General features: G+C 43.2%; 1 protein-coding gene across 1 annotated transcript in view; it reads right to left on the reverse strand.

The window, feature by feature from the left end:
- The window catches only part of TRIM8 (tripartite motif containing 8), a 119,622-nt gene extending 100,533 nt beyond the window's left edge, over nt 1-19,089 (reverse strand). Inside the window, exon 1 of the mRNA XM_040361886.1 lies at nt 16,476-19,089. Within this exon, the coding sequence (XP_040217820.1) occupies nt 16,476-17,045 (570 nt within the window). The 5' untranslated portion in view covers nt 17,046-19,089. The remainder of the gene's footprint in view (nt 1-16,475) is intronic.
- Between the last annotated feature and the right edge of the window lie 8,904 nt (nt 19,090-27,993).

The following is a 27,993-nucleotide window of genomic DNA, read 5'->3' on the forward strand; positions in this document are numbered from 1 at the left end:
TCCAGGACTGGAGTATGGAATGGGTCACGCTGGACAGACTACACCCAGGCCAGATGCTAAAGCAAGTGTGAACAAACTCAAAACTGAATCCCAGTAGCCAGTCTTTCCGATCTAGAAGCCAATGTGCAATTTTATGAAGCCAGGAATCATACCTTGCTGCTTCCCCATTTTACTAAAAACATGTTTTCCACATTGGAGATATATTCCATCATTTCCTGTCCCAACAGGAAGTGGGTTGATCTCTCTGAACGGGCGATAGAACACTCATATAAACCCAACAATGGCTCTAACCTTTTCTCATCCTGTCCAAAACAAAAGAAAATTTTGTCTGGAGTTTCCTGCAACTACCATGGCTATCACCCTCTCCACTTTGCACTGTATCCCCTTCTCTCCAGTAGAAGAAAATATGCACACTTGTGTATGATGACAGTGAGGACATATGGATATGGCTTGTCAGGCCCAAAATCCACCTCCCTATTGAGCAGAAGCCTGGTAACCACAATCCCCACTATCCCTGATCCTAGACCACTGACTAAGGCTCCTTTTACACTACCACCCCACTGGAAAGTGTTCACCAGTGGATCACTTTTTCAGAGGACAGTGAAAAAAGGTTTGTAGGCATCCAGGAGGCAATATTGCTGCTTCCTGTAGAAAAAAAAATAGTTTTAGTTTTTTTAACTGCCAAATTGCAATTTTGTATTGTACTGCACAACAATTGCAAGCCAAGCATTTGGCTCATAGTCGTAACGCAGTCAAATTCTCTTGCATGGGAGAGTCTGACAGGCTGTGCCACCTGTCAAACTTGGCATGTTGAATTAAAATTGCAGCATAGCAATGCAAAGCATTGTGGCTATGGCAATGTGTACTCACCTGAGTGGCACCATGTCCTTTAAAGCTGGGCAGTTGGGGGGGGGGGGGTGTACAAACTGCCTGTTTATTCTGCCCTCTGGGTGCCCATGTGAAGAGAGCCTTAGGCCTCGTACACACGATAGGTTAAACAGAGGACAACGGTCTGATGGACCGTTTTCATCGGTCAAAACCGATCGTGTGTGGGCCCCATAGGTTATTTAACCATCGGTTAAAAAAAAAGCCAACTTGCTTTAAATTTAACCAATGGATCCCTAACAGATAGGTCAAAACCGATCGTTCGTAGGCACAACCATCGGTTAAAAATCCACGCATGCTCAGAATCAAGTCGACGCATGCTTGGAAGCATTGAACTTTGTTTTTTTCAGCACGTCGTTGTGATTTACGTCCCCGCGTTCTGACACGATCGTTTCTTTAACCAATGGTGTGTAGGCGCGACGGACCATCAGTCAGCTTCATCGATTAACCGATGACAACGGTCCATCAGACCGTTCTCATCGGATGGACTGATCGTGTGTACGCGGCTTTAGAGCTTAAATACTTCATGTTACACATTTTGGTGGACGAAAACAAACAGGCATTGGAGTGAATGCAATTATTGGCTATAATATATAGTCTTTTCAGATTGCTTTTTAACATGCAGAAACACCAGTCAAAGCATTTGAGTGTGTATAGGCCTTTAGATCAAAAGACAATTTCGGAAGAATATTTCTACCCAAGTTTACTTCTCAATGGGGCTTCTGAAAAGGAGGGGAAAAATCATACTAAACACACAAGACACAGAGCACCACAGTTTGTTTTTGTGTGTTACACAAGCGTGATACTTTTCACACAATGTCAGCTGTATTGAGAATGCTAATGTCAATCTCCAATCAAATATCTCCACAGGGTATAAAGCTCCCCTGGATTTTAAGGAATAAAGAAACAGACGGCATGCTAAAAACAGACTTTCTTCGCATACTGGCTTCATGTCCATGAGCATTAGGATACAGGCAATAACAAATGCCTCTGAAAGCACCAAAAGAAAACACCCATTGCTTTCCCATCAATATTCATGCCTTTACTATGTAAAAACTCGAAATATTAGGCCATTATTAACCTGCATTACCACACATGATCTTAATATGGTCTTTCCGTTAAAAAGGAAGGTCCTCTTTATTGGCGGTCCCGCATTCCTAAACAAAGTTAACTTAAATAACCCATAAAAATATAGCCGTTACTTAAGAAAGAAGAAAAGGAAATAAAAAATACATACCATGGCTCGGCTTTGTTGCCTCCAGAGAAAGATGGGAGCTTGAAATCCAGCAAGAATACCATCCAGCCCATTGCAGGAGTGTATTATCATGGGATTTCAAACCACCGATTTACCAGGAGGTGGTGGTGAGGTACGGTGAAGTCGCCCTCGCCTAGAGAAGAATCTGAATCTGGGGCCAAGGTAAGTATTTTTTTAAGCCTCTCTTTTTTGTAGATCTGTGTTTGGGAGGTTGGGATCTGGCAGCAAAGCAGACCTTCTATTATTTATGGAAGGTCCACTTTAACAGATGAATGGCGGTCAGCCTGTTGCATCCAATTATAGTGCTTTATTACAAAATGTACAAAGAAATGCTTACAGAAAATAACTAATTGGTTAGCACAGAAGGGATTGGTATGCATGTTCTCTACCGTGGGAAGAACAGAATAAAATAAAGCAGGCCATGATGGTTCAATTCTTTGCCTGTTTGATGCCTGCTGAACTGGCTGAGATTCGAACCATTGCTGCTAGCAATAATCACTGTGTTGTCCCGGGAAGGGTGGCTCCTCGCACTTGTGATTGTAGGAAAGATCACATGATCTATGACCTGCCTTACATTGGTAAACAGGAAGCCTTTGGGCTTGTTAAGGTGAGATGGGTCTTCCCCATTGGAGATATTTCCGATCACTTCCTGTCCCAACAGGAAGTGGGGTTGATCTCTCCGAACTGGACATAGAGCCTTTGTTGGGTTTATATAATTGTTCTAACCTTTTCTCACACTATCCAAAACAAAATAAATTTTTGGCTGGAGCTTCCTGCAGCTACCATGGCTATCACCCTCTCCACTTTGCACTGTATCCCCTTTTCTCTAGGAGAAGCAATCAACACACACACTTGTGTATGATGACAGCGAGGACATATGTCAGGCTCAAATTCCACCTTCCTCATGACCAGAAGCCTGGTAACTACAATCACTGCCACCCCTGATCCTGAACACACTGACTAAGGCTCCTTTTACACTAGCAACAGTGTTTACCACCCCACTGAAAAGTGTTTTCCCTGGTGGATCACTTTTTCAGAGGACAGTGAAAGAATGTTTGTAGGAATTCAGGAGGCAATACTGCTTTTTTTTCTGCCAAATTACAATTTTGTATTGTGGGGCTGCACCATAACTGCAAGCCAAGCATTTGGCTCATAGTCGTAGCGCAGTCAAATTCTCTTACATAGGAGAGTCTGACAGGCTGTGCCACCTGTCAAACTTGGCATGTTGAATTAAATCCCACTGGCTTGTTAAGGAGAGATGGGTCTTCTTCGCTGCACACTGAAAAACAAAGGACAAAAAGGGGGGTACTATTTTCTCTGTTGTTTTTAAATACAGTGATATGCAGGCTTCCTGAACATTTTAATGCAGTTGAATGTTGTATGCTGCAGTACATAAATGTGAACTAACCACATGAGAAAGAATGGGATTCCTATTTGAAATGCATTTTCATGCAGTGAAACAAATCATTTTACTGCAGCAAAATGGACAAGTATGAACAGGCCCTAAATATAAGAATGGATCGGAATGTTTTTATAATGTTGGATAGAGTGGGGAAAGGTTAGGCCCTCTGTCGGTTTTATACTGCCGTCTATATTTTTCAGAGTGACCATTACCATGAGGGGTGGGAAATCCAAAATTTTACAGCTGTTACTGCAACAGGAATAGAGAAATTTCCCAATAAGAACTCACACTGCAGTGACCACTGCCCAAGAGGGAATTTCCCTTTATATGAAGAATTTTCCTCCCAATGGGAAAAAAGGAGCATAAAACCACCAAATGTAACAATGTTTGTTAATTATGTACAGTGTCTCTTCTACACTTTGCTGATTTTCTTTTTCACTGCAAGTCGACCAGACAGGCTCTTTTTCACTGAAAACAATACTTTGTAGTCTTCTATTAACACATGTTCCATGGTAGTCAGGAATCATGCGATCTAGGCTGCCTTATACTCATGGCAAGAAAAGGGTATATTTTTATTCAAAATAATAAAAATAACATGATTTGGTAATTCTGACACATGCTCTTGGATCAAAATGAAATGTGAATTTCGAAGTTGGGTTTACCTTAATTTGTTCTAATGTTTTTAGTGTCAACGTGTGTTTATGAAAAATAAATACCGGTAAGCGTGCCTGGAATTGTATTCATGTGCAAAACAGATACCGATACTATGCAGAGCCTTTAGTCACCTACACTGTACCACTTTAATATTATGCTTATTTTAGTGCCCTGTACAAGTGTAATGTCATGCTCGTGTAACCTAGACTTTAGGAATTGAGCTTCATATAGCAGCACAAAGATGCTACATCCCTTGGCTTCTCGGTCTCTTCCATGCAGCTTGGAGAAGATAGAATTTTACAGGATCTTTAGCTTGTTCTTTATTCGGATATGGTAGAATACCTGTCTGTTCAAAATTCTGGAAGTAAAAAAGATCTAAAATAGCTAGATAGGTGATATTCTTCTTAAGATGGCTCAGCTTACAAAATGGCTGCCAGAGCTCAGTAGCGTAACACTGGAAAGCATCTATGTCTTTCTGATTGTTGGTTACCTAAACCCAGTCTTTGGATTTCCTGGCAGGCATGTACATATAACTTCAAAAGACTGATTTCATAAGGAATGCTAGGAGGGCACATGGCTGGAACATTAAAAAAAAAGTAGAAGAGGCAAATGGACAAAGCAACAGAAGTTGAGGGAAGAACCTTGAGACAAGTTGTCAATTCCACACTGCTAATCTACTGTCACGGCCATGTTGATAACTGATGAACACATATAACCAAAGACTGTCTTGGTTGATTTGACTAACCAAGATCTGCCTTTTATGATTTCAACTCCATAACATCAGCTGTTCTGCTTACTAAAACTCCAGGAAACATGATGAGGCCCAGACGTTCCAAAGTATCCTAATTTAGCAAGAATCCAGATTTTTGTACGGTTGATATATGAATAACAAAAAAAGCATTTGGATATTTGGAACTTCTGAAATTTTAGTTATGGCCACAATAGGCTGTAACCTTCCAGTTAATTTTTTATTGCTCAGAAGACAGCCCAGCTGCAGCTGTGAGGACTTGGACTAAGACATAATATAGGCCATAGCGGGCACTGAGCCTGTTTGTGTGTACATATGGACTGGACTGGATTGTCCAAGGCATTTGTCCAATCCAGAGTCCTCTCTGTATAGCCCCCATGAGTTCTATTACAACATAAAAAATGACTGTGTGTGGGTTGGATGAATCAATGACAGTTCATTCTAATGTTAAAAAGAAGAAAATAACTAATTGCAAGAGGGCCACATGTTTGACTAACGTATGAATTAGGAATTCCTGAAACATCATTTTTTGTTATTTATTAAAGATTTAGTTCTTTATGGCTGGGCTGTAGCACCTGACATCTAGGGCTGGCTCCTCTGGTATGACCTTTACTGCTTTTCTTAATACCCCCAGGTTGAGCAAGGTAATTAGGATCTCCTCTATCTGGCATTATCTATCCCTGGTAATTAGGGGATCTGCTGAGTACATATACCTAGGATGTGATTGGATTTACACCTGAGCACTTGTCACTGGATTTCTAAAGTGTAGTAATATTCAATATTCAAGATGAAGAATCCCATTCTTCTTAATAGGCCTGCTCACACCTGAACTTTAGGTCACCTGTCAAATGTCTTATGAAGCTCAAAAATGTACATACCGTATATACTCGAATATAAGCCAAGTTTTTCAGCCCTTTTTTTAAGGCTGAAATAACCCCCCTCGGCTTATACTCGAGCCAGTGTACCTGAAATTATTGATAGGCTGCGGGCGTCCATTGTTTAAAAGTCGCCGTCTCCTCCTGGTACCTTCCGTGATAGGTGAAACTGTGTCTACTGGGAAATGGCTATCACGAATGTTCTCTCATACTCGGACACTGAACACAGTGTCTGCTGGGAAACTGAGTCCGAGGATGAGAGAACGTCCGTGATAGGCGGAACTGTGTCTGCTGAGAAACGCCTATCACGGAAGGGACCAGGAGGAGGCCGCGACGTTTAAACAATGAATGGACGCCTGCAGACTGTCAATTTCAGGTACACTGACTCAGGCACAGTGAGGCTGCAATGGGCACAGTGAGGTTGGCACAGTGAGGTTAGCACAGTGAGGTTGCAATGAGCACAGTGAAGCTGCAAATGGGCATTGTTGACCCTCTTTTCCGCTTACAGTAGCTGCTGCATTTCTCACCCTAGGCTTATACTCGAGTCAATACGTTTTCCCAGTTTTCTGTGGTAAAATTAGGAACCTCGGCTTATACTCTGTGTATATACAGTAAACTTCTTCAGAGGAAAATCGTGGGTTTTTGGCATCAGACTTTTATGAGAGTCTCTGAAAAACAAATTGGCTAACTGACTTTGATTGACAATGGCGCCGCTGCTGTATCTCAGCCAATCAGGACGAGAGCCCCGGATGGCCGAGGCACTCGTGGACATCGCTGAAGAGAGAGGGGGCTCAAGTAAGTATTAGGGGCAAATGCATTCAGATAAAAAAAAAAACTTCCGACTTTACAACCACTTTAAGATGTGATCAGCAATGGATCGCTTTTCACAGAGCGGTACAGGTGCAGCCAACAGGCATTCAGCTGTCCTCAATGCAATAGAGGTTATAATTTTTTCCAGGTCATGAAGCAAAGCATTGCCGCATGTGTACAGCCCCATTTAGCTGCCTTTGCAGCTTACAGAGGAAGATTGGGGGGTGGCCAAACCATGTCTCAACCGACTATTTTTACGGTATGTGTAATCAAGCCTTTAAAGCATACGTCTGTACAGCTGCATTTTAGTTACAGAGCAGAAATATGCTTTATATTAAAATGTGTATTAAAACAAACCAGGAAGTAAAAAGAAGAATAAAACTTACTAGTTGTACCAAAAGTCAACTCACACTAAGGTAAACAGCTGTGTGGGAACAGAGAAGAATCCAAAACTGAAACAGCTTCCAGCACAGATTCACAGGCCATTTATCCAGTGAATTACATAGAACAACGCCAACTGTTCAACTGGAATTATTACTCTGACCAAAAAAAAAAAAGTCAGCCTATAATTGTTCTAAGAAGTGAACGAGGTCATATTCCTGGAATCGGAGTCTCCTTTCTGGGAAAAGAAGAATATTGCCCTAGAACTTTGAAAAGCCAGGGACTTCCAAGTCTAGGTATGGGGAATCTTGCTTCTCCCTTTAACAACCATTGTGAATGACAGGAAAATAGGACTTTACTAGCTCCTCCTATGTTGTCTGAAAAGACCCGTATCTATTCACTTGTTTTTAAAGCAGATCAGCCAAGATTGCAAAAACATATTTACATGATAAAAATACAGTTACCTGCCCTGTGATTATATATATATATATATATATATACATACACTGTATGTATGTATGTATGTATGTATGTATGTATGCACATGTATCATAAAAGTGTGCATGTAAAAGGTGGGGGGTCCTTTTAATGGATAATTTCAGGAATGGCTGTATTATACATGGTTACATTGGTCCAGCTGGGACCAATCCAAGTATGTACATACCATATTTGGCCAATTGCCCCCTGGAAGCTGGAAACCACTGAAGTAGATACCGCTATTTTATTAATTAAGTGGCTGCACTCCTGGACTACTGGAGATCAGCTCCTTAGCACTGGCACTATGCAGAAAAAGCTCAGCATTTTTTTAACGAATGCAAAGTATTATCCAATTGGAGGGGGCAGAGAGGCAGGGCAGTCACGTCACGCTCGTCCAATCGGTGAACACTTCGTGTTCATTCATTCAGAAAATGTAAGGCATTCATAATGCATCAGGCCATCCACTCACCACGGGACCAAGAAGCAAGCGGAGACCACTGAAGTAGTGGTGTCTTTAGTACTTCAGCCATTTCCAGCATCCAGGTGGATCGGCCAGGTATGGTGTATACATAGTTACATTGTTCCAAGCTGTACGGATGTAATTTTGTATCAAATAGCCATGCCTGCAATTCACCATAAACTGTTTAGTTTTTTATTTTTGCTTAATTTTTACTGAATATTACGGTCACCTGTCAGCTCTTCTGAAAGAACTTCCATCTGGGGACATACAAAAATACCAACCTGATAAAAAAACAGCTGTCCCATATCATTTTTTTTAAATCTACTCCGCCTGGGGACCTTTGGGGCAAAGGTCTCCCCAGCTGTTCATTATTTATGCATGTTACTATAACTGTTCGAGCCACTTATGTCCCCACTCAAGAGGAAGATGGCACCATGAGAATTAAAATATGTTATATATATATATATATATATATATTTTTTTTTTTTTAATTTTTTTTTTACTTCGTGGCAAAAAATAAATAGTGACAATGTGCTCAATAAAGTATTGTTCAGAAAATCTTGCCAAGAACTTGCAGATGTTTAGGAAGTAAGGGGTAACTATATATCACGTTGAGAGGTTTCACTTCATAGGTTAAACAATACTGAGTATAAATCAGGGTTCATGTGAAATACTTTGGAGACTCAAATGGATAGCCCCAAACTAGAGCAAACATCTCCACCAACTGCCATCATGCTCTGTGTACATACAACTAAAAAGACCACATAGTATGGGTAAAAACCCCAACCAAGGCCATGTTCCAGACTCCTCTGCATGGAAGGCAAGATAGCCATGCTACTAAAAAACACTTGCCGATTGGATATAGGAATGGTACAAGAGACAAACTACTTATTTGTGATTATATGGTTGTCTGGCTACCAATCACAGCTGTCTAGAAAGTGATCTTGGTTATGTCTTTACCCAACTGATACAGACCAAAGTGATCTAGGGAAAAACAAGCATGTACTCTGTATTAATCACCCAATGAGTGCAATAGTAAATTAGCCTTCTTCGAAGGCCAACTGCATGGAAATATTAGCTCCTTGTGGAATTTAATGGCTTCTTATATCTCTTAAATACTACATTGGTAAGATTGCTTTGAGGTAATCCGATATTCTTTTGGGTCCCACACGACTTCTTTTAAAGTGCCACCTACAGCTGGGCACCTCAATTACCCATTTATTTAGACTGACAGAGAATCCATCATGCATGTGTGACGCCACATTTTGGTTTTAAATTGACCTCAGTGGTTGGAGAGAGCTGAGATTTCTTATGGAAATAGCTCACCACTGGGGTCTTCTAGAGATTTAAGAAGCCTACACGTGTTGTACATAAATGCAATATTTGCTCTAGGTAGGACCACCCACACGAGAAGGCTGGAGCTTTTCCCTGGTCAAGATCTTTTGGAATGAGGTTACCACATTTATTCGGACAGTCACTATGGTTCAGATTCCATTGAGAGTAGAAATACGTTTGCTCGGGCTTGTAGATCCACTGGCTCCTAGCCGAGCAGTTAGAACTCTTTTGGGGATACTACTTTATTATGCACAAAAGGCCATCGTCATGCAATGGAAATCCTCCTCCACACCATCATTTAACTTATGGAAACGTCTGGTCAATTCAGCCCTGCCATTATACAAAACCACCTGTCTAGAGGTTGTGTCAAGAAATGTCATAAAGTGTGGAACATTTGGGTGGAATCCGCTTATACTAATGCTGATTCTTCGGATGACTAGTTAACACTTGGATAGGTAATTAACGTTATATATTGTTGTACAACGCCACATTTATGCTTCATTAGAGGAAATCTTTCCTGACACATAAGATATGGGAGAGTGCGCATTTTCATAAATTCATGAGATTAGCTCTGTAGGATGTTTGAGAGGGAGAGTGGCTAATAAGAATCTTACAATTTCAGCCTGCATGGGGCGGTTACAGTGTACCAATTTTTCGATAGTTTAGAGTGCCTTGATTTTAGCTAGGTTGTTTTTATTGTGCTTTTGTTTGTTTGCTTATTTTGCTATGCAATTGAGCCTGGGTATGCCCAATAGGCTCTGTTATGTACTGTTAACTTCGAAACCTGCAATAAAAATAATTTAAAAAAAAAAAAAGAAAAAAAACCTCTACCCCCCTTAAGAAACTTAAGCACTAATCTTCACACGCTATTTTCCCCTCTCCCAGTACAAATCCCCCAGCCCAGCTCAAATTCTCTCCCTTTCCAACCCCAATCTGAGTATAAATCCCCCCTTCCAAATTCCCCTAGCACTAATCCTCCCTGCAAAATTTCCCCTCCTAGCACAATCATCCCTACTAGCATAAGTCTTCCCCCACAAATCCCCCTTCCCAACAGAAATCCACTCTCCTAGTACAAATGCCCCATATCCTAATCACCCTTTCTAGCACAACCCCCCAAAAAAATCCCCACCGTGCCCAGGACAACCATCCCTCCTGCCCACCCCTTGTCCCGGTCCTGTCAGACAGGCTCAGCTAATCTCAAATTCACACAAAGCATAATCATTTTTAGGAATCCTCAACATCCTACAACCAGTATGCTGCACATGCACTGGGAAACTTCTGCTTCCATCACAGTCTTTTCACAAACATACTTTGCTACAAAATCCTTTTCAAAAGCATTGGGCAAATATAGAACAGGACAGACCAGCCCAAAATTACCATGGGAGCAGTTGCATTATATTGTTTGCATTATCTTGAATGATTCTGGCACATTTCAGACATCAGAAATGAAAAAAAAAAAACATATTAGATACAGTATATACTGTATAGAGGGAGAAAAAGCAAACCACTTTAAACAGACATATTTCACCTTGCCAAAATCAAAACAACATTACTGATCTATATGACTAAGTTTGCCCAGAGAAATGGTTTCATATTTGGCCGTCGCAATCTGACAATAACCAGGATCTACTAAAATCTGGTTCTAGTTGGCTGAAAATTAAATGAACCCCAATTACGATCTTTACATATGTTCTGTCATCAGCTGTCTTCACAATGAATCCTGGCAGTGTGCCTGAATGTCTCATGGCAACAAATGTCCAAGCTGCCATGTCTGGTCATCAAAAAAATGGATTTTAACTGGCCAGTGTAACGCAGAACATGTGAAATCTAAGGCTAGCTTAGAAAGTGGAAAGTCATCTCTTATTAGATATTTGGTTCCATTGGCCAGCTACAGTGATTTGTTGAGGAACCCCACTAAGCATTATTGGAATCTAAGGGTCCTAATATATTGTAACTGCAGTTTCTCAAAAACAACCCTTTATGTGTAAAAATAAAATATTGTTTACGGGCCCCTTTTGTCTATAACATTCATAGTACATGGATACATTCTGAAAAAGTAGAGTAGCCACAACTACTACTTGATGATATGTCATAACTATCAGTAGTGAGCAAAGACAGAACATCCTTCTGGTTATCTGGTTTGGGACATCCGTTAGAGCGGAACCATAAACGTATGACAAAAATTAAATTTTCTTTAACAAAAGAACATACATTCCACATTAACAATTGTGCTACCAAAATTAGTGTGTGCTGTAAATTGCCTCCAGTATCGCTCCCGTTTTTTTTTATTGGATGCCACCATATTGTTGAAGCCCAGAGCAGTCACTTCCTTATTGGAAACTCCCCTACTTCTCCTTAGTCTCAAAAACTGTGTTGTCACTTTCTTCAAACAAAATATGTACATATCCAGCCTCGATTGTATATCTTGGCTTAAACAGCCCATAGATGGTTTAAATTTCTTTCCTGCAACAGTGTTGATGAGGGGAAGCCCTTCTGCCAAGCAAATGTCTTCTCCTGGCGGGTGGGTGGGGACAGGTGGGGGGGAAGCTGTCCCCGCCGGGAGAAGACAGTGATCACTAGTGGCTATAGCAGCCGCTTGCGATAATCAGAAGTGAATCTGGCAGGCTGGTAGTACCCAAGTTGATCGATCAAGTTGGTACATTCAGCCTGCTTACTAATGGTTTGAGTTCCTGCTGAACCAGCTGAGATTCGAACTGTGTATGGCCGGCCTTAGATAGAGAGGAAGGCTGACAGAAGCTTTACAATGATGAAGTTCACAGGCTGCTGCTGCCAGAAAGAAAGGAAAGAAATCTCAGGGACATAAGAAAAGACAATATCCCTGTTGTGTCTCCCTAGCAGCAGAGTTTGGCCTGTCACCTCTCCTGATTTTTCTTTTCCCCCCTCCCTAATATGTTCCTTCAGCAGAGTTTGTCATTCCATGTGCTTTTTTCGCCCTTCAGCAACAGTAAATCTTAAAGCCGTCAGCTAATTGGCCTCTAGTGGCTCCGATTGTAGGCACAGTGCCTAGAATAGAGAGCAACTGAGCATGTGCAAAGCAGGGTGAGAGAAGGCTTTACTGGATTTTAAGCAGTTTAGGTGCTTATTTTTAATGCTTTATGTAATGCAAAATGGGCATGTATGAAATGATTGATCAGTGCACCCTAAACCTCAAACATTATAAAAAGTATTTTTAAATGCCATTACTGAGTACTAAATAATAGACAGCATACAGGTAGATGGTGGTAATTTGACTTTGAAGAGGTCTGCTTTTTGCTGGTTGGTAGCTTCCAACTGCTATAGCTCACTGGTCCTTAAATATTATTTGCGGCTCCTTGGTAACATCAGGGACCCAAGCAGAGCACCCCTATAGCTCATCAACTACTACAGCTATAGATAACCAGATATCTCATCAGTAGAGATTGTAGATAATCTAACTCCCTGAAGAACTCTTGATCATGGATGGCATTGTCAACCCAACGCACTGAATTTGATAACCCAAGTCAGGTAATATTAAACCTTGACTCATGCACAGCAAACTGTACAGTATACTCCCACTACTATGGAAAAAATCATACCATCCATTAATAATCCCAGAGATTTCCCAGCATTCATTAGCTGTGTCACATATAAAATGTGAGCCAACTATGGTCACAATTATACGGAAAAGGCAAAAAAATACAAATGACCATAGCATCGGTATGCTTGGCGATCTAAAGAACGTCAGCAAGACAAATGATTGCTGGCTTCTCCTATGCCATTTCCGAGATGTTTTACAGCAAAAGTGAAAGAAAAATATAAATTCTTCTACTGCAATACAAGCAATTACCAGAAGCAAATTAGACCCATCCCTGAAGGCATACCCAGGCTGCCTCTAGCTTTAGTTCAAGGCTAGCTGGAAGCCATACAAGCTTGTTATGTACAGTTTGTGCTGCTGCAGGCTTCTGTTAATAAACATTTATAAAATGCACAAGGCACTAAACATTCCCGTCTTTAGTTTTATACACGACGGATAAACTGGAGAAATGCAAAAAACAATGTAAAAAGATGTTGTACATAAAAATAAAAAATAAAACATTTCCAGCTCCTGGCACTTCGATCAGAGGCCTGAGCTAATGTAAGTGGCATCCATATTGGTTTGGGATATAGTAGTTGTTTTTTGACAGTTAGTAGCACTCAATCCTGAAAGCAAGCATAAAAAAAAGTGTACATCCACACCCCCTGACCTCTAACCTTACCCGATCATTAGGCTGACATTAAAAGTTAGCTGTCCCTTCACTTAAAGTGGTGTTCGGGCCAAAAATAAAAAAAATGCTGGCTTTTAACAATAGGACACTTACCTGTCCTGGAGTTCCTCGATGTCAGCACCGCAGCTGATGTTTCCATCAGCTGTCGGGTGCTGCCGTCACCATTTCGGGTAAGGGAACCTGGCAGTGTAGCCTATCAACTTCACGCTGGGAAACCTAATGCGCATGCGCGAGGTCCTGCTCCTCTCTCCTATTGGCCCGGTGGCCGGGGGAGAAGGAGGGAGCCCCACGGTGACGTCACGGGCTGTGGCCCGGACTCCCGGAAGTGGGAAAGGATACCTGTCAAATACAGGTTTCCTGTCCCCAACTCCTCCCCCCAAAAGGTGCCAATTGTGGCAACGGAGGGGGGGAGGAATCAGATAAGCAGAAGTTCCACTTTAGATTGGAAATCCGCTTTAAGCCCTCAAAATGAAAACTTGTATGGAGTATGGATGCTGTCAACTCTTTCAAAAAAATGTTAGTTGCCTGACCATCATGCTGAATCAAAGGTTTAGTACTTTGATTCACTGGCCCAGAACTATTGGGAAATATGAAAATATTAAAGTCAGCATGACAGGTAAGCAGGTAGCATTTTCAAATAAGATGTTAGCAATGCCAATTCTTCAAATACAAGTTCTCTTTAAAATAACCTTTTAGGTCTCATGCACACTGGATGTTTTTACAGCAGCTGTTTTTGTATTCAGATGTTTTTTCCAACAGTCAAACTCCCCATCATGTTATCCTGTGTCCATGCACACATAGGCTGTTTATTATCATTTTTAGCTGGGGTGTTTGTTTGGCTTAAAAAAAAAAAGAAGAAGGAAGAGTGGGTTCTGAGAGGAGTTTTTCAGCTGTTTAACGTCAAAAAAACGCTGATAAACGCGACTCACCAGCCATTTTCGATCCTTTAAAAAAAAAATGCTAATGCAAAAAAACGCTATTGCAAAAACGTTGAAAAAAATCACTGCAAAGCTACTGGCGTTTTTCTAACATTATTTTAACGTCCAGTGTACATGAGGCCTCAAAGCCCAACTCCTGGCTACCACCTGCCCCAGATAAACAATTGCATAGGATAAATGCTTGTTTGCTAGGCGGTGAGGATTGACTACCAATACCTTATTCTTCTCCCCACTATTCTCCCGTCTTCTTCTGACATTCGGGTTGTGGGCGGGCCCTCGCTGTCCTCCTGTACAATGCAGGACTACTGGTCCTGCATTGTACGTGTTGCTATCAGAGACCCGGGATCAGTCAGACAATGAAGTGGCTTCATGGGCCCAGTCACAGGAGAAGGAAGAAACCTGTGGGAGCAAGGCATAAGGTATTTGTACTTATTCCTTTTTTTTCTCCTAGCCAACAAGTATTTAACGCATGCAGTGTGGGGGAGGGGGGCTCCATTGCATTGGTACATTTAAAAGCAGTCCAGAGATGGGCTTTAAAGAAACCCCTAAAACTTAACCTAACCCTGGAACCAAATGCTTAACCTGACCCTAGTACGGAAATTCGCCCTAATCTTATGCATTAGCCCAACCCCTGAAACCTAAGCTTTAACACCTAAAGTGACTTTGTCATGGTTTTTAAAAGATGAATATGAAGGCATGCCTGCAAGAAAACAAATGAATACTGACCTGTCCCATGGCCTTCACTACCAAACATTGCTGAGTTGGAAGGTTACTGGAAGATCTTCAGCATCAGGCACACTTCTAGGCATGTTGGGTGCCTAGCATGGTGGCCAAGAGGTTAGGACTTCCTTCAGCACTAGAGTTGTTGGTTCAAATCCCAACCACAGCACAAGGGGCCAGCAGATGCTGGGTGTCCAACATTGATGAAAGTGGACCCGATAATGAAGATCCAACTTAGCGTAGTTTGGTGGCCCAAGCAGTGAGACAGGCAAGTATAAAACTGCTTCTTTGCAAATGGGCCTTCATTTTTTAAATACAACCTGCATGGAGAGTTTGCATGTTCTCCCTGTGCCTGCGTAGGTTTCCTTCCGCACTTGAAATGCTGGTAGGTTAATTGTCTCCTGTCTAAATTGGCCCTAGTATAGATGAATGTGAGTTAGGGACCTTAGATTGTACGCTCCTTGAGGGCAGGGACTGACGTAAATATGTAATATTTATGTAAAGCGCTGTGTAAATTGAACATTCCTGGAAGTGGGCCCGATGACGAAGATCCAACTTAGCGTAGTTTGGTGGCCAGGCAGTGAGACAGGTAAAGAAACTTCTTCTTTGCAAATGGGCCTTAATTTTTTATAAATCCAGCAACACAGCCTCTTTTACCTAACCCTTAATTGTACCTTAATCTCAACCCTGAAAATGACCACTTCATCTTAACCCTAAAACGTAACCTAACACTTACCCCCTAAAACCCAACCCTAAAATAAATACTTACCTTTCCCTCACAGAAAGCATCAGGAGAACCAGGACCAGTTTTCTTACACCCTTGGTCCCTGTACCAAAAATAAGCAAGGCCAGCTTCGCAGCACTGAAACTGTTTTTGATTTGATTTAATCAGTTGAACAATTGACCAATAGACATCTTATTTTTGTAAGTACTACAGAGACCTATGTACCTCCAATCTGAAAAAATAAAGTCTGAGTGCTGCCCAAAGCAACCATAAGGACCCAGTGTATATTTGTTTCCAGTACAAATGCTAACAAATGTGATTGGTTGGTGTAAACAACACAAACATCCCTTCTTTCAGACATGTGACCTCAGATGCAGTCAACAACCTCAGGAAGTTTCCCCAATTAGGGGGCCAAAACTGGATTGGCTGCTTTCATGTACTGCCCATGATTGCTCTTTGGGCAAGACCCAAACCATTATGATGATTCATTATTTCTTCCCTATTCAAGTTCTGAGAGGTCAATGCCCAGCTGGACATATGCCTTAGAATAATAAAAGACTAACTTACCCTGATTTCATTCCTTCTGATCTCTACATCACACACAGAATGTCCTTGATGGGCACCACTGTAATAACAGCAAAACTGGCACACTGCCACCTGCTCAGCTTCACAGTGGTACAGTCGATAAGCATTGTGTTGTGGACAGCTCCAGGCCCTGACGTCTTCAGCTTCCACTAGGAGGTGCCCTCGAGCGGTGGAGGGCTGCTGTAGGTGGGTCTGAACGTGGGACTGGCAGCAGGGTGCTTCACATCTCAAACAGATCTTCTGGGCAGGAAGTGGAGGTCCCCTTCTACAGAACACACAGTGCAGGATGGAGGGCGGCTTATCTACATTGAGGCAATTAAATTTTTCCACAATGTTTGTGAGCTTAAGGTTCTTTTCCAAGGTAGGCTTCTGATTGTAGGCCTGGTTGCACTCCGGGCATCTGACTAGACCAGTCTCTTTGGCCCAGGCCTCACTAATGCATCCTCTGCAGAAATTGTGCTTACAGGGAAGCTGGACAGGCTCGATAAATACATGCAAGCAAATGGGACATATCAGTTCCTCTTCAAAGCAATTTTTCCAATTTTCCGCCATCTCCTACTAGGCCACGTAGGTAATGTAGATCACTTTCTTGGTTTACAGAACCCAAAATGATAAGACTAGGTAAAACCAATAAATTTCTTTGTCTTAAAATATATTTCAAGAGCTAAACGGTTATTATATATTAATCCTTTAACCAAAAAAAATCAAGAAAAAAAAATATTCAGCCAGTGAAAATCGATGAAGTCATTGACAATACAATCTGTTTATAGGTTTTTAACTTCACAGTGCATATTCAATTGAAAATAGTTTTTTTTTTTAAATACGAAATGCAATTTTTTTGTTTTTTCAGTAGGGTAAAAAGAAAAAAAAGCCAGAAAAAAAAAAAAAAGAAAAGAAGGAAGCCACTTAGATTTAAAATAAGGCGTTCTTTTGACCACAGATTTTAATTTGAAAACCTAAATAGGACTTCCTTGAAATTAGCCAAGCAACCAAATTCTTGAGGTTGTTTCCATAGAGAATGATCCTGGATGGAGCTTTGAAAGAGACAGTTCAGCCTCGCAGATCAAATTCCAGCCCTAAGCGAGAAAAAAAAAACCACCCACCTCTTCCTTGTTTCGCAAATAAGAGGAAAAAAAGCCTACAAAAATTTCTTTTAGGCTCTGCGTAGGGAGAAAAGATGTAATCTGATCATAAAAGTCTACGAAGGCGGAAAAAGAGAAAAAAGAAAAAAAAATTGCAAAAATAAACAGAGAAAAAATAAAAATAAAAAGCAAGCTGGGGTGGAAATCAGTAGATTAGGATGTGCATGCCTTGATCAAACTGAAAAGGAATTTCTTAACAGCTAATCACAGCCCTCCCCCCTTCTCTCTCTCACTCGCCCCCCTCCTACTGACATGAAAGGTATTTCAGATTTTGCACTGAATCTGCAAGGGCACTGACAGTGGGGCCACGCAGGGAGACATAGGAAATCAACACATTTAAAAAGAATCTGAACCTTTGCAGAAAATAGGCAAGTTCTGCTGTCATAAACCACGAGAAGCAACCACGTAACAAAAAAATATATAGATTTAAAGTATATTCAGATGCCCACTTTTTTTTTTTTTTTTTTTTAGATCAATTCAGCCCAATCAAGGCAACTTCACAAATGGTCCTGCAGAATCTATTATAGCTAAATTAAAATAGAAACATAGCTATGATCAGCCATCTTGATTCTTAATCCGTTTTAATAAAATATAGATTTTTTTTCCACCCAATCGTATAAAAAAGTATCTTTTTTTTTTTACCACCTCCTCTGTTTTTTAATTAAGAAAAAAAAAAAATATTTTCAAGTCAAGTCACTGTATCAACTGAGAAACAACTGGGCAGAGCATGTCAAGGGACTACAAAACCCCCCAATCGCCACCGCCGCCGCCACCATCCGCTGAGTCATAAATAAAAATATATTATATTTCATAAAAAATATTTATGGAAGTTGAGCATGCAGACGTAGAAATGCACACCGCTCCTCCTCCTCGATTGATCTATAGGGATCAATGCTGTAAGGTTGGAGATTTTTTTGTAGATTTGTGATCAGCAGGTATTTTGTTTTGATTCCCAGAAATTAGATTATTATTTTTTTAATACAGAAAAAAAGAGAGATCTGTAAATAAAAAAAAAGAAGTCTTTTGTGGTGAGTGTCAGTATAGGAAGGCTGATCACCATTAATCAGTATTATTCCTCCATAAAGATGATGACAAAACAGTGATTAGTCCCAGTAATTGTGCTTCTTCTTCCCTTGTTAGGTCTTCAACGGTGATCCACATCTGTTTCCTGTCTGGAGCCTTTTATTCTCGCAGATTTAAATGTCCCGAGTCACATAAGGAGACCCCTTCATCCGATCCTGCACACACAATGCAACCTCTACCTCTCCAAGATCGCAGCTTTTCCTTCTCACAATGGCCGGGGGACCTCTCTGAGATGTCAGGGAAAGTCCTCGATCTGCCCCCCCACCCCCAAAAGGCCAGGAATAAAATACGATCCAACCGGGACGGGGTTCGAACCTGTGTCACCGCCTCAGCCTTGTGTGTAGAGAGAAGCGGAGCTCTCAGGCAGCAGACTCAGTCCCAGCGAGCTCCGCCCACTTCTCCCCCTTTGCTCCGGCTGCGTCACGGAGCTTTTCTTCCTCCTCTCTCAGTGCAATGGAAGGGAACTGTAGCTCAGCAGCGACCCCTGTCTTTACTTTCAGTTCTGCCTCAGCTTTGTGCAGCTGCCAGCTTCCTTAGAGGACTCACAGAGCTGCGTCAGTCTCACATTCATTTCCTCAAGTAAGCAGTGAAGTAAACAGAACATGGCTTTACCTTATACACAGAGAATGTACTAGAAAGGAACAAAGAAATAGATTAGGGCCAGTTCCCACCATAGAAACACAGTCCAGATACGTTCCAAACGCTTTTCCACATGTGCTTTTTTGATGCATTCCAGTCAGGGCCGATCGGCCCTATAGGCTCACTATGCAAGCCGCTTAGGGCCCCGCAAAGCTGTGGAGGGCCCCCCAAATTTTACTAGAGGCCCCGCCTGGTGAGAAGTCATTTTCGGCCCCACACCCCGCTTCTCAACTTGCTGGCTGCATGGGAGAAGAGGTAAGAAGTCAGCACCCCCCGCTTCCTCACTTTAATGTAAGATGTAATTTCCAACAGCAGAACACCCCCTCCCCCCGCTTCTCAACTTTAATGTCACATGTCACTGTCGGCAGCGCCCCCCCCCCCCCCCCCCGCTTCTCAACTTGTCATTTTGCTTAGGGCCCCAAGGAGGTCAGGATCGGCACTGATTCCAGTGCATTTTTCTCCCTCTTTTTTTCTTACACTTGTGCGAGTTGATAATGAATGCAAAGCGTAAAAAAAAATAGGATTTTTTGTACTCACCGTAAAATCCTTTTCTCTGTCGTCCATGGACGGACACAGCCCTTCTCAAGTCTTGACATATGGGCTATGTTCAGGGCTGGACTTGGGCAAAAATTTGGCCCTGGACTTCATCCAGACTGGCCCACTTTGACAGGTCTCTCCCATGGAGACTGGACAACTCCCGCACCCCCCCCCCCCCGGCCACCCGAACCCCCTCTGCCCCTTCACTAGCCATTCTACCTTATTATATACTGGTACTCTCAGGCCGCGTACACATGACCGAGAAACTCGACGGGCGAAACACATCGTTTTTCCAGTCGAGTTCCTTGTTCCGCTGTCAAAAAACTCTTCGAGACAAATTTTCCCATTGCCCGACGAGGAAATAGAGAACATGCTCTCTTTTTGGCTCGACGAGTTTCCCGACGGGTTTCTCGGCGAAAAGTGTAGACACGACCGGTTTTCTCGGCAGAATACGTCTCCCATCGAGTTTCTTGCTGGATTCTGCCGGGAAAACCGGTCGTGTGTACGCGACCTTATAGGCAGTACCAGTGGGGAAGCTAGACATTATTTGACCCCAGGCAAAGAATCAGTTTGGTGCCCCCTCCCCCCCTTATGGGACAAGATTAGGCAGAAGTGAGAAACTCCCAGGCCATAGCTGTTGAGTCAGCTATCTGTCCCCTCCCCCATGCTTCTCTGTTCCCCCCAGGTAAGCGCTGCAGGAAGGGAGAGAAAGAGGAGCGGAGGGGGGCAGCGGTCCGCTGTCACTGAAGCCGGCCCACTGGGAAACTCCCTGTAGTCCCAATGGCCAGTCCATCCCTGGCTATGTTCCTGTTCATAGGACAGGACTAGGCAGAACATGTTAGATATTTAAACACATGTTACTTTAAACAGAAATGAACAGCCCCGCCCAGGGGGCAGTCCCTTCAGACATTACCCTCCGCCCTGCGGTCAGCAGCTCAGTTCGTAACAAGCAGTACAAACCTAAAAAGGAGGGATGGGTGCTGTGTCCGTCCATGGACAACAGAGAAAAATACAAACAATCCTATTTTCTCTTGCCTTCTCAAGTCTTGACATATGGGATGTCCCCAAGCAGTGTCAAAAAACAAGGGGTGGGAACAGTATAAAAAAAACAACTAACTTCACCCCAAATAAGCAGAGCTCCTCAACGGAGGAGTTGCAACCTTAAACAGACGCTTGCAAAACCTTGTGGCCAAAGGAAGCATCTGAAGATGCACTCACATCAACCTTGTAAAATTTGGAAAAGGTGTGAATGGACGACCAAGTCGCCACCTTCCACACCTGTGAGACAGACGCTTAATGTCGGAAAGCCCAGGAAGCACCAATTGCCCTGGTTGAATGTGCCTTGACCGGAAAGGGAGGCGCCCACCACTTAAGGGCATAGGCCTGTATGACGGTCTGCCTGATCCACCGAGAAATGTGGCCGGCGAGACTGCCAGGCCCTTTTGTGAACTAGACACCGACACAAACAGTGAGTCAGACCTCTGAAATTGAGCTGTAGCAGACAGGTACACCCGCAAGGCACGTACCACGTCCAAAGTATGGAGTGCAGTCTCTCTGGGATGTGATGGCCTAGCACACAAGGACGGAAGCACAATGTCCTCATTCAAATGAAAGGCCGAAACTACCTTCGGAAGGAAAGAAGGCAGCAGGCGTAGCATCGCTTAATCCTTATGGAGGACCAAGTATGGTGACTTGCAAGACAAGGCCACCAATTCAGAAACACGTCTGACAGACGTAATGGCCACTAGAAAGGCCACTTTCTGAGATAGTTTTAAGAGAGGAATCTCTCTGATATTTTCAAAGGGAGGTTCCTGAAGAACCGAGAGCACCAGATTCAAATCCTATGGAGGAAGAGGTGATCTAATAGGGGGAATTCCCTGACGAACCCCCTGCACAAAGGTATCAGGGAATGGCCCGCCAAAGGCAGTTGAAAGAACACAGCCAAGGCAGAAATATGCCCCTTAATGGTGCTTAAGGCAAGTTTCTGATCCACTCTGCGCTGTAGAAACAGCAGGACCCTGGAAACCGAATATGTCCGTGGACGCCACCCCATTTCTTCACACATAGAGATGTAGGCCTTCCAGGTGCGATGGTGGATTTTCCTGGAAGACTTCCATGCCCTCAACATGGTTGAGATGACCGAATCCGAAGGACCTCGGTCCCTTAGTACCTGGCTTTCAATAGCCATGTTGTTAAAGCCAGCGACTGTAAAGCAGGATGAAGTATGGGACCTTGAGACAGAAGGTTCTCCCGCATTGGCAGTCGCCAGGGTGCATCCGCCACCAGGCGCACAAGGTCGGCGTACCAAGGACGCCAGGGGCAATCTGGAGCAATTAGAATCGCCGGGATCCCCTCGGTCTCCACTCTCCAGAGCAGACAAGGAAGCAACTTCAGTGGGGGATAGGCATAAATTAGCCGATACTGACTCCACGGGGCCACCAACGCATCTGACGTGTCTGCCCAGGGATCCTTGGACCTGGCCACGAATCTTGACACCTTGCGATCGAGTCGAGAAGCCAGGAGATCCACGTCCGGCGTGCCCCACCTCCAGCAAAGGAGTTGAAACTAGCCTGCGGAAGGATCCTTGTATTCATGCTATCAAGGAGAGGGATCATTACTGGCTGGCAACCCTCCTTGATCCACATTACAAGAGTAAGGTTGCGGACCTTATCTTGCTGGCGCAGAGGGAGCAGAAGATGAAACATCTTCGGGAGGCCTTGCAGAAAGGTCTGTGCAACGTGTTCTCAGAGACTGGGAGGTTACAAAATCCTGGTCCTGGACAACGTGTTGCTGAGGCTTCGGTCAGTCACAGAAGGAGCGGTGGAGAAGGTGGCCGTCTGACCCATGCGTTCAGACAATTTTTTAGTCCGCAGGTATGACCGGTTCCAGCAACCATCACCAGCGTCTGTTTTACATGGTGTGGGAATACCTAGGGGCAAGATCAGACTGGACACCTTTCCCACTGAAAATCCTCTGGGTTCCTGGGTCTTGAGGATGGATCATAGTATGCAATTGAGCTACTGGCCTGTCCTGCATCCAGTGTTCTTTCGGAACGCACATTCAGTGCTGCTGGAGGCTTTGTAACCGATCCACCGACTAGGTCGATCGACTGAGCTTCATAAAAATGAATCAGGCTTGGATCACCACCAGCTACCAAGCACCTGATGCTGATGTAACTGAATAATTTTTTGGGAAATGTCAGATTCCTTCAAGACTGCCTATGCTGATGCTGAGTGACTATCCTGTCATGCTGAGTGCCTATCCTGTCATGCTGAGTGACTATCCTGTTATGCTGAGTGACTATCCTTTTCCTCCTCAATGATCATGCTGATAGCTTGTAAGAACATTTTTGGTTCTGGGCACCGCCACCAGTGGCTAAGGCCCAATTTTTCTGCCCCTGTTTAACAGGGGCGTGTAATTACAATTTTTGATGCAAAACTTTGCAGCAGGGCTCATTCCTGCACTCCAACTAGAGTATATGTGAGCAGTTGCAGTGTTGTAGCACCAGCGGCTAAGGCCCAATTTTTCTGCCCCTGTTCAACAGTGGCATGTAATTACAATTCTTCATCTATTATTTCACAGCAGGGCCCATTCCTGCGCCCACCAAGAGTAACTGTGAGGGCTTACTGTGTTGTGGCACCAGCACCACCACCACCACCAACAAAGGCCCAATTTTTCTGCCCCTGTTCAACAGGGGCATGTAATTACAATTCTTGATCTAATATTTAACAGCAGGGCCCATTCCTGCGCCCACCAAGAGTAACTGTGAGGACTTACAGTGTTGTGGCACCAGCTCCAGCACCAAAGGCCCAATTTTTCTACCACTGTTTAACAATGGCATGTAATTACAATTCTTGATATAATAGTTCACAGCAGGGCGTTCCAGTGCCCACCAAGACTAACTGTGAGGGCTTACAGTGTTGTGGCAACACCTAGGGCCCAAATTTCTGCAGAGTATATACGGCAGGCCCCTACTTTCAAACATCCAACTTACAAACGACTCCTACTTGCAAACGGAAGGAGACAACAGGAAGTGAGAGGAAATCTACCCCTAGGAAGGGAAATTCTCTTCTGTAAGAGGTGTCTCCTGTCCACTGATGCTTTATCACCAATCCTTGTTTCACTAACAAAACCCAAATTTAAAAAAAAAAAAATTGTCATTGGGACAGAAATTGAGGTGAAATCTTCTGAACAGATGCGCACAGACAGCAAAACAAATGTTACAGGGGTGATACCCTTCTCTATGTTTTCCAAAAAGCTTAAAAATAGATTTTTTGGCTGGAGCCACACTTTAAAAATGGACCAATTCAAAATGACATACAGATTCTACTTAACAACAAACCTACAGTCTCTGTCTTGTTTGCACCACCTGTATACTGCTGTTCAAAGTATACAGGGCCATGTATACTTTGAACTATGCTATTTTTCTCAATGATATGATTTTCATCCATATTGCAGGGACCAGACATTAAAGCTGCAAGCAGTTTTAAATGACTTTTTTCCTATATAAATTTCATTTTGTGCAGGGACAGTTCTAGGGATAAGCGAACACCCCCCCCCCCCCCGGTTTGGTTCGCATCAGAACCTTCGAATGGACTGAACGTTCGCACAAACTTTAGAACACCATTGAAGTCTATGGGACTTGAACGTTCAAAATCAAAAGTTATTGTCCAAAAACGGGTTTGGGAACCTGAGTCTTGCTCCAGGGAACATGTGTCAATGAAAAAAAAAGTTTTAAAAACTAACTTTTTTCGGGAGCAGTGATCTTAATGATGCTTAAAGGATCACTAAAAGATTTTTTTTTTAGCTAAATAGCTTCCTTTACCTTACTGCAGTCCTGGTTTCATGTCCTTATTGTTTGTTTTTGCTTTGAAGTTGCTGTAATTCTGCTGTGATCTCCACACTTCCTGGTTGTCTGTTTCCTTATAACCACAGTACTGGGATCTTTTCACTGTGGTCTAAGCTGTCATTACTGTGTGGCTAAAACTTAACAGAACCAATCAGATTCATTTTAAAAACAAAACACTGCCCTGGATTTGTTTGTTTTTGTTCTGTGTGTCTCTCTAGTTCACAGGAACATGAAACCAATTTCAAAGTGAAACTAACCTGCAGGCACATTATATGATTGATTTTTATCTATTTGTAATCATTTTTAAAAGGAATCAGTTAACTTTTATGTCTCTATACCCTGTAAACAGTAATTTCATCAAAATTTTTTTTTTCCTTTAGTGACCCTTTAAAGTGAAAAAAAAATAATGAAATATTCCTTTAAATATCGTACCTGCTGGGTGTCTATAGTACGCCTGTGAAGTGGCACATGTTTAGAACTGTCTAGGGATGAGCTTCGAGTTCAAGTCAAACTCATGTTCGACTCGAACATTGCCTGTTCGCCGAACAGCAAACCATTTGGGGTGTTCGGGGCAAGTTCGTGTTAATTTTAGAACCCTGTTAAAGTCTATGGGACTCAAACGTTTGAAATCTAAAGTGCTAATTTTAAAGGCTAATATGCAAGTTATTGTCATAAAAAGTGTCTGGGGACCTGGGTCCTGCCCCAGGGGACATGTATCAATGCAAATTTTTTTTTTAAAAACTGCAGTTTTTCCGGAGCAGTGAATTTAATAATGCTTAAAGTGAAACAATAAAAGTGAAATATTCCTTTAAATTCCGTACCGGGGGGGGGGGGAAGTATGCCTGAAAAGTAGTGCCCTGTTTCCCGTGCTTAGAACTGTCCCGGCACAAAGTGTCATTTCTGTAGGAAAAAAAGTCATTTAAAATCACTCGCATTTTTTTTTTATGAATGACTTTTCTCTGTATTGCCAGGAGCCGACAATTTATTATAGCCACGAGTGTTTTTAAATTACTTTTTTCCTTCAGAAATTACATTTTGTGCAGGGACAGTTCTAAGCACAGGAAACAAGCGCTACTTTACAGGCATACTATACACCCCCTAGGTACGAAATTTAAAGGAATATTTCCGGGGCATGATGGGAATGTGATGTAACAAAGAGTGGGGTCGCCGGTTGGCGTCACCCGGTGACTACGCCCCATGCCTATATAAGTTGTTGCGCAACGCTTAGACGGCATTACAACGGGAGAGCTCGTTGTGTCAACATTGCTGGAAGAGAAGACGGTACAAGACAGCGGAGAAGACCCGGCCCCTGTGGTGGAGCCCGGCAGAAGAGGGAAAAAAGAAGACAGTGGAAAAGACCGGGCCTGGCAGAAGAGGGAACAGAGAAAACCGCCCCCCCCGGCAGAAGACAGCGTAGTAGACCGGGCCCGGCAGAAGAGGGAACAGAGAAGACCGGCCTCTCTCCCCCAGCAGAAGACAGCAGAGAAGACCGGGCCTACCCCCCCTTTGTAAAAGAGCTTAAAGAAGAAAGGGGGGCCGGCAGAAGACCCCCCAGCTGACTAATAAAGAGAGAAGACCGGCCCCCCTCCCCGGCAGAAGACAGAGTGAAGTCCGGCTCCCCCCGGCAGAAAACAGCGAAGACCGGGCCTACCCCCCATGTAAAAGAGCTTAAAGGGGGAGAGGGCCCGGCAGAAGGCAGCGGTAAAGTCCTGCTCCCCCCGGCAGAAAACGGCGAAGACCGGGCCTACCCCCCCATGTAAAAGAGCTTAAAGGGGGAGGGGGCCGGCAGAAGGCGGCGGTGAAGTCTGGCTCCCCCCGGCAGAAAACGGCAGAGAAGACCGGGCCCACCCCCCCCATGTAAAAGAGCTTAAAGGGGGAGGGGGCCCGGCAGAAGACCCCCCAGCTGACTAATAAATTATTAGTATGGCTCAGGAGGGGGGGGCGCTCGCTCGTCCCCACCCCCATTCCTGTCCGGCCAGGCGGCGGGCTCGGATAAGGGTTTGGTATGGATTTGGGGGAACCCCCACGCCGTTTTTTTCGGCATAGGTGTTCCCCCTTACAATCCATACCAAACCTAAGGGCCTGATATGCTCCTGAAGGGGAACCCACGCCGTTTTATTTTATTTGGTGCGGAGTTCCCCTTCATGATCAGCGTAACAAAAACCCATGCCGGTGTTTTATTTAACCACTTCCATACCACTCCTATTCTGCAACTTCTCTCCATGTGAAAATCATCATATTTTTTTACTAGAAAATTACATACTCAGAACCCCAAACATTATATATATATATATATATTTTTTTAAGACACCCTAGGGAATAAAGTGGCGCTCATTGCAAGGTTTTATCTCCAATGGTATTTGCGCAATAATTCTTAAAACACCTTTTTTTTTGCCAAAAAAAAAAACGGTTTTATGAACTAAAAAATAACAAAACAGTAAAGTTAGCCAAATTTTTGGGGATAATGTGAAAGATGATGTTACACCGAGTAAATAGATACCTAACTTGTCACACGTTAATATTGCACACACTCATGGAATGGCGCCAAACTTCGGGACTTAAAAATCTCCATAGGCGATGCTTGTTTTTTTTGTTACAGGTTACCAGTTTAGAGTTACAGAGGAGGCCTAGTGCTAAAATTATTGCTCTCGCTCTAACGCACGCATCAATACCTCACATGTGTGGTTTCAACGACGTTTACATATGTGGGCGGGACTTATATGCGTGTTCGCTTCTGAGTGCAAGCTACTAGGGACAGGGGCGTTTTAATTATTGTTTTTTTTTCTTTTTTTTTTACGTAATACTTTTTCTTTTTGCACTTTTTTTTTTGGATCACTTTTATTCCTATTACAAGGAACCTAAACATCCCTTGTAATAGGAATAGTGTGTGACAGGTACTCTTTATGGAGAGAGACAGGGTCAATAAGACCCCACATCTGTCCTCCAGGCTGGAAAGCATGAGATCGGAAAAAAAAAAACTGATCTCATGCTTTTAGCCGCGATTGCAGCTTTGTTTATGTTTTTAAATCTCTATGCTCCTCATTCAGCAGCGGACGATTCGTTCTCCGGGCCTCTGATGGCACGGGAGAGCCCGGAGAAGCACCGGATGGCGGTAAGAACGATCAAGTGGCAGAACTGCCGCTATGATCGTTCTTATGGTGTGAACAATCGCTGCATGTAAAAAAGGATATCTGAATGATGCCTGTAGCTGCACCCGTCATTCAGATATACCCCACTGAAGTCCAGGACG

This window comes from Rana temporaria, chromosome 8, assembly GCF_905171775.1.
Source record: "Rana temporaria chromosome 8, aRanTem1.1, whole genome shotgun sequence".
Taxonomy (NCBI): Eukaryota; Metazoa; Chordata; class Amphibia; order Anura; family Ranidae; genus Rana; species Rana temporaria.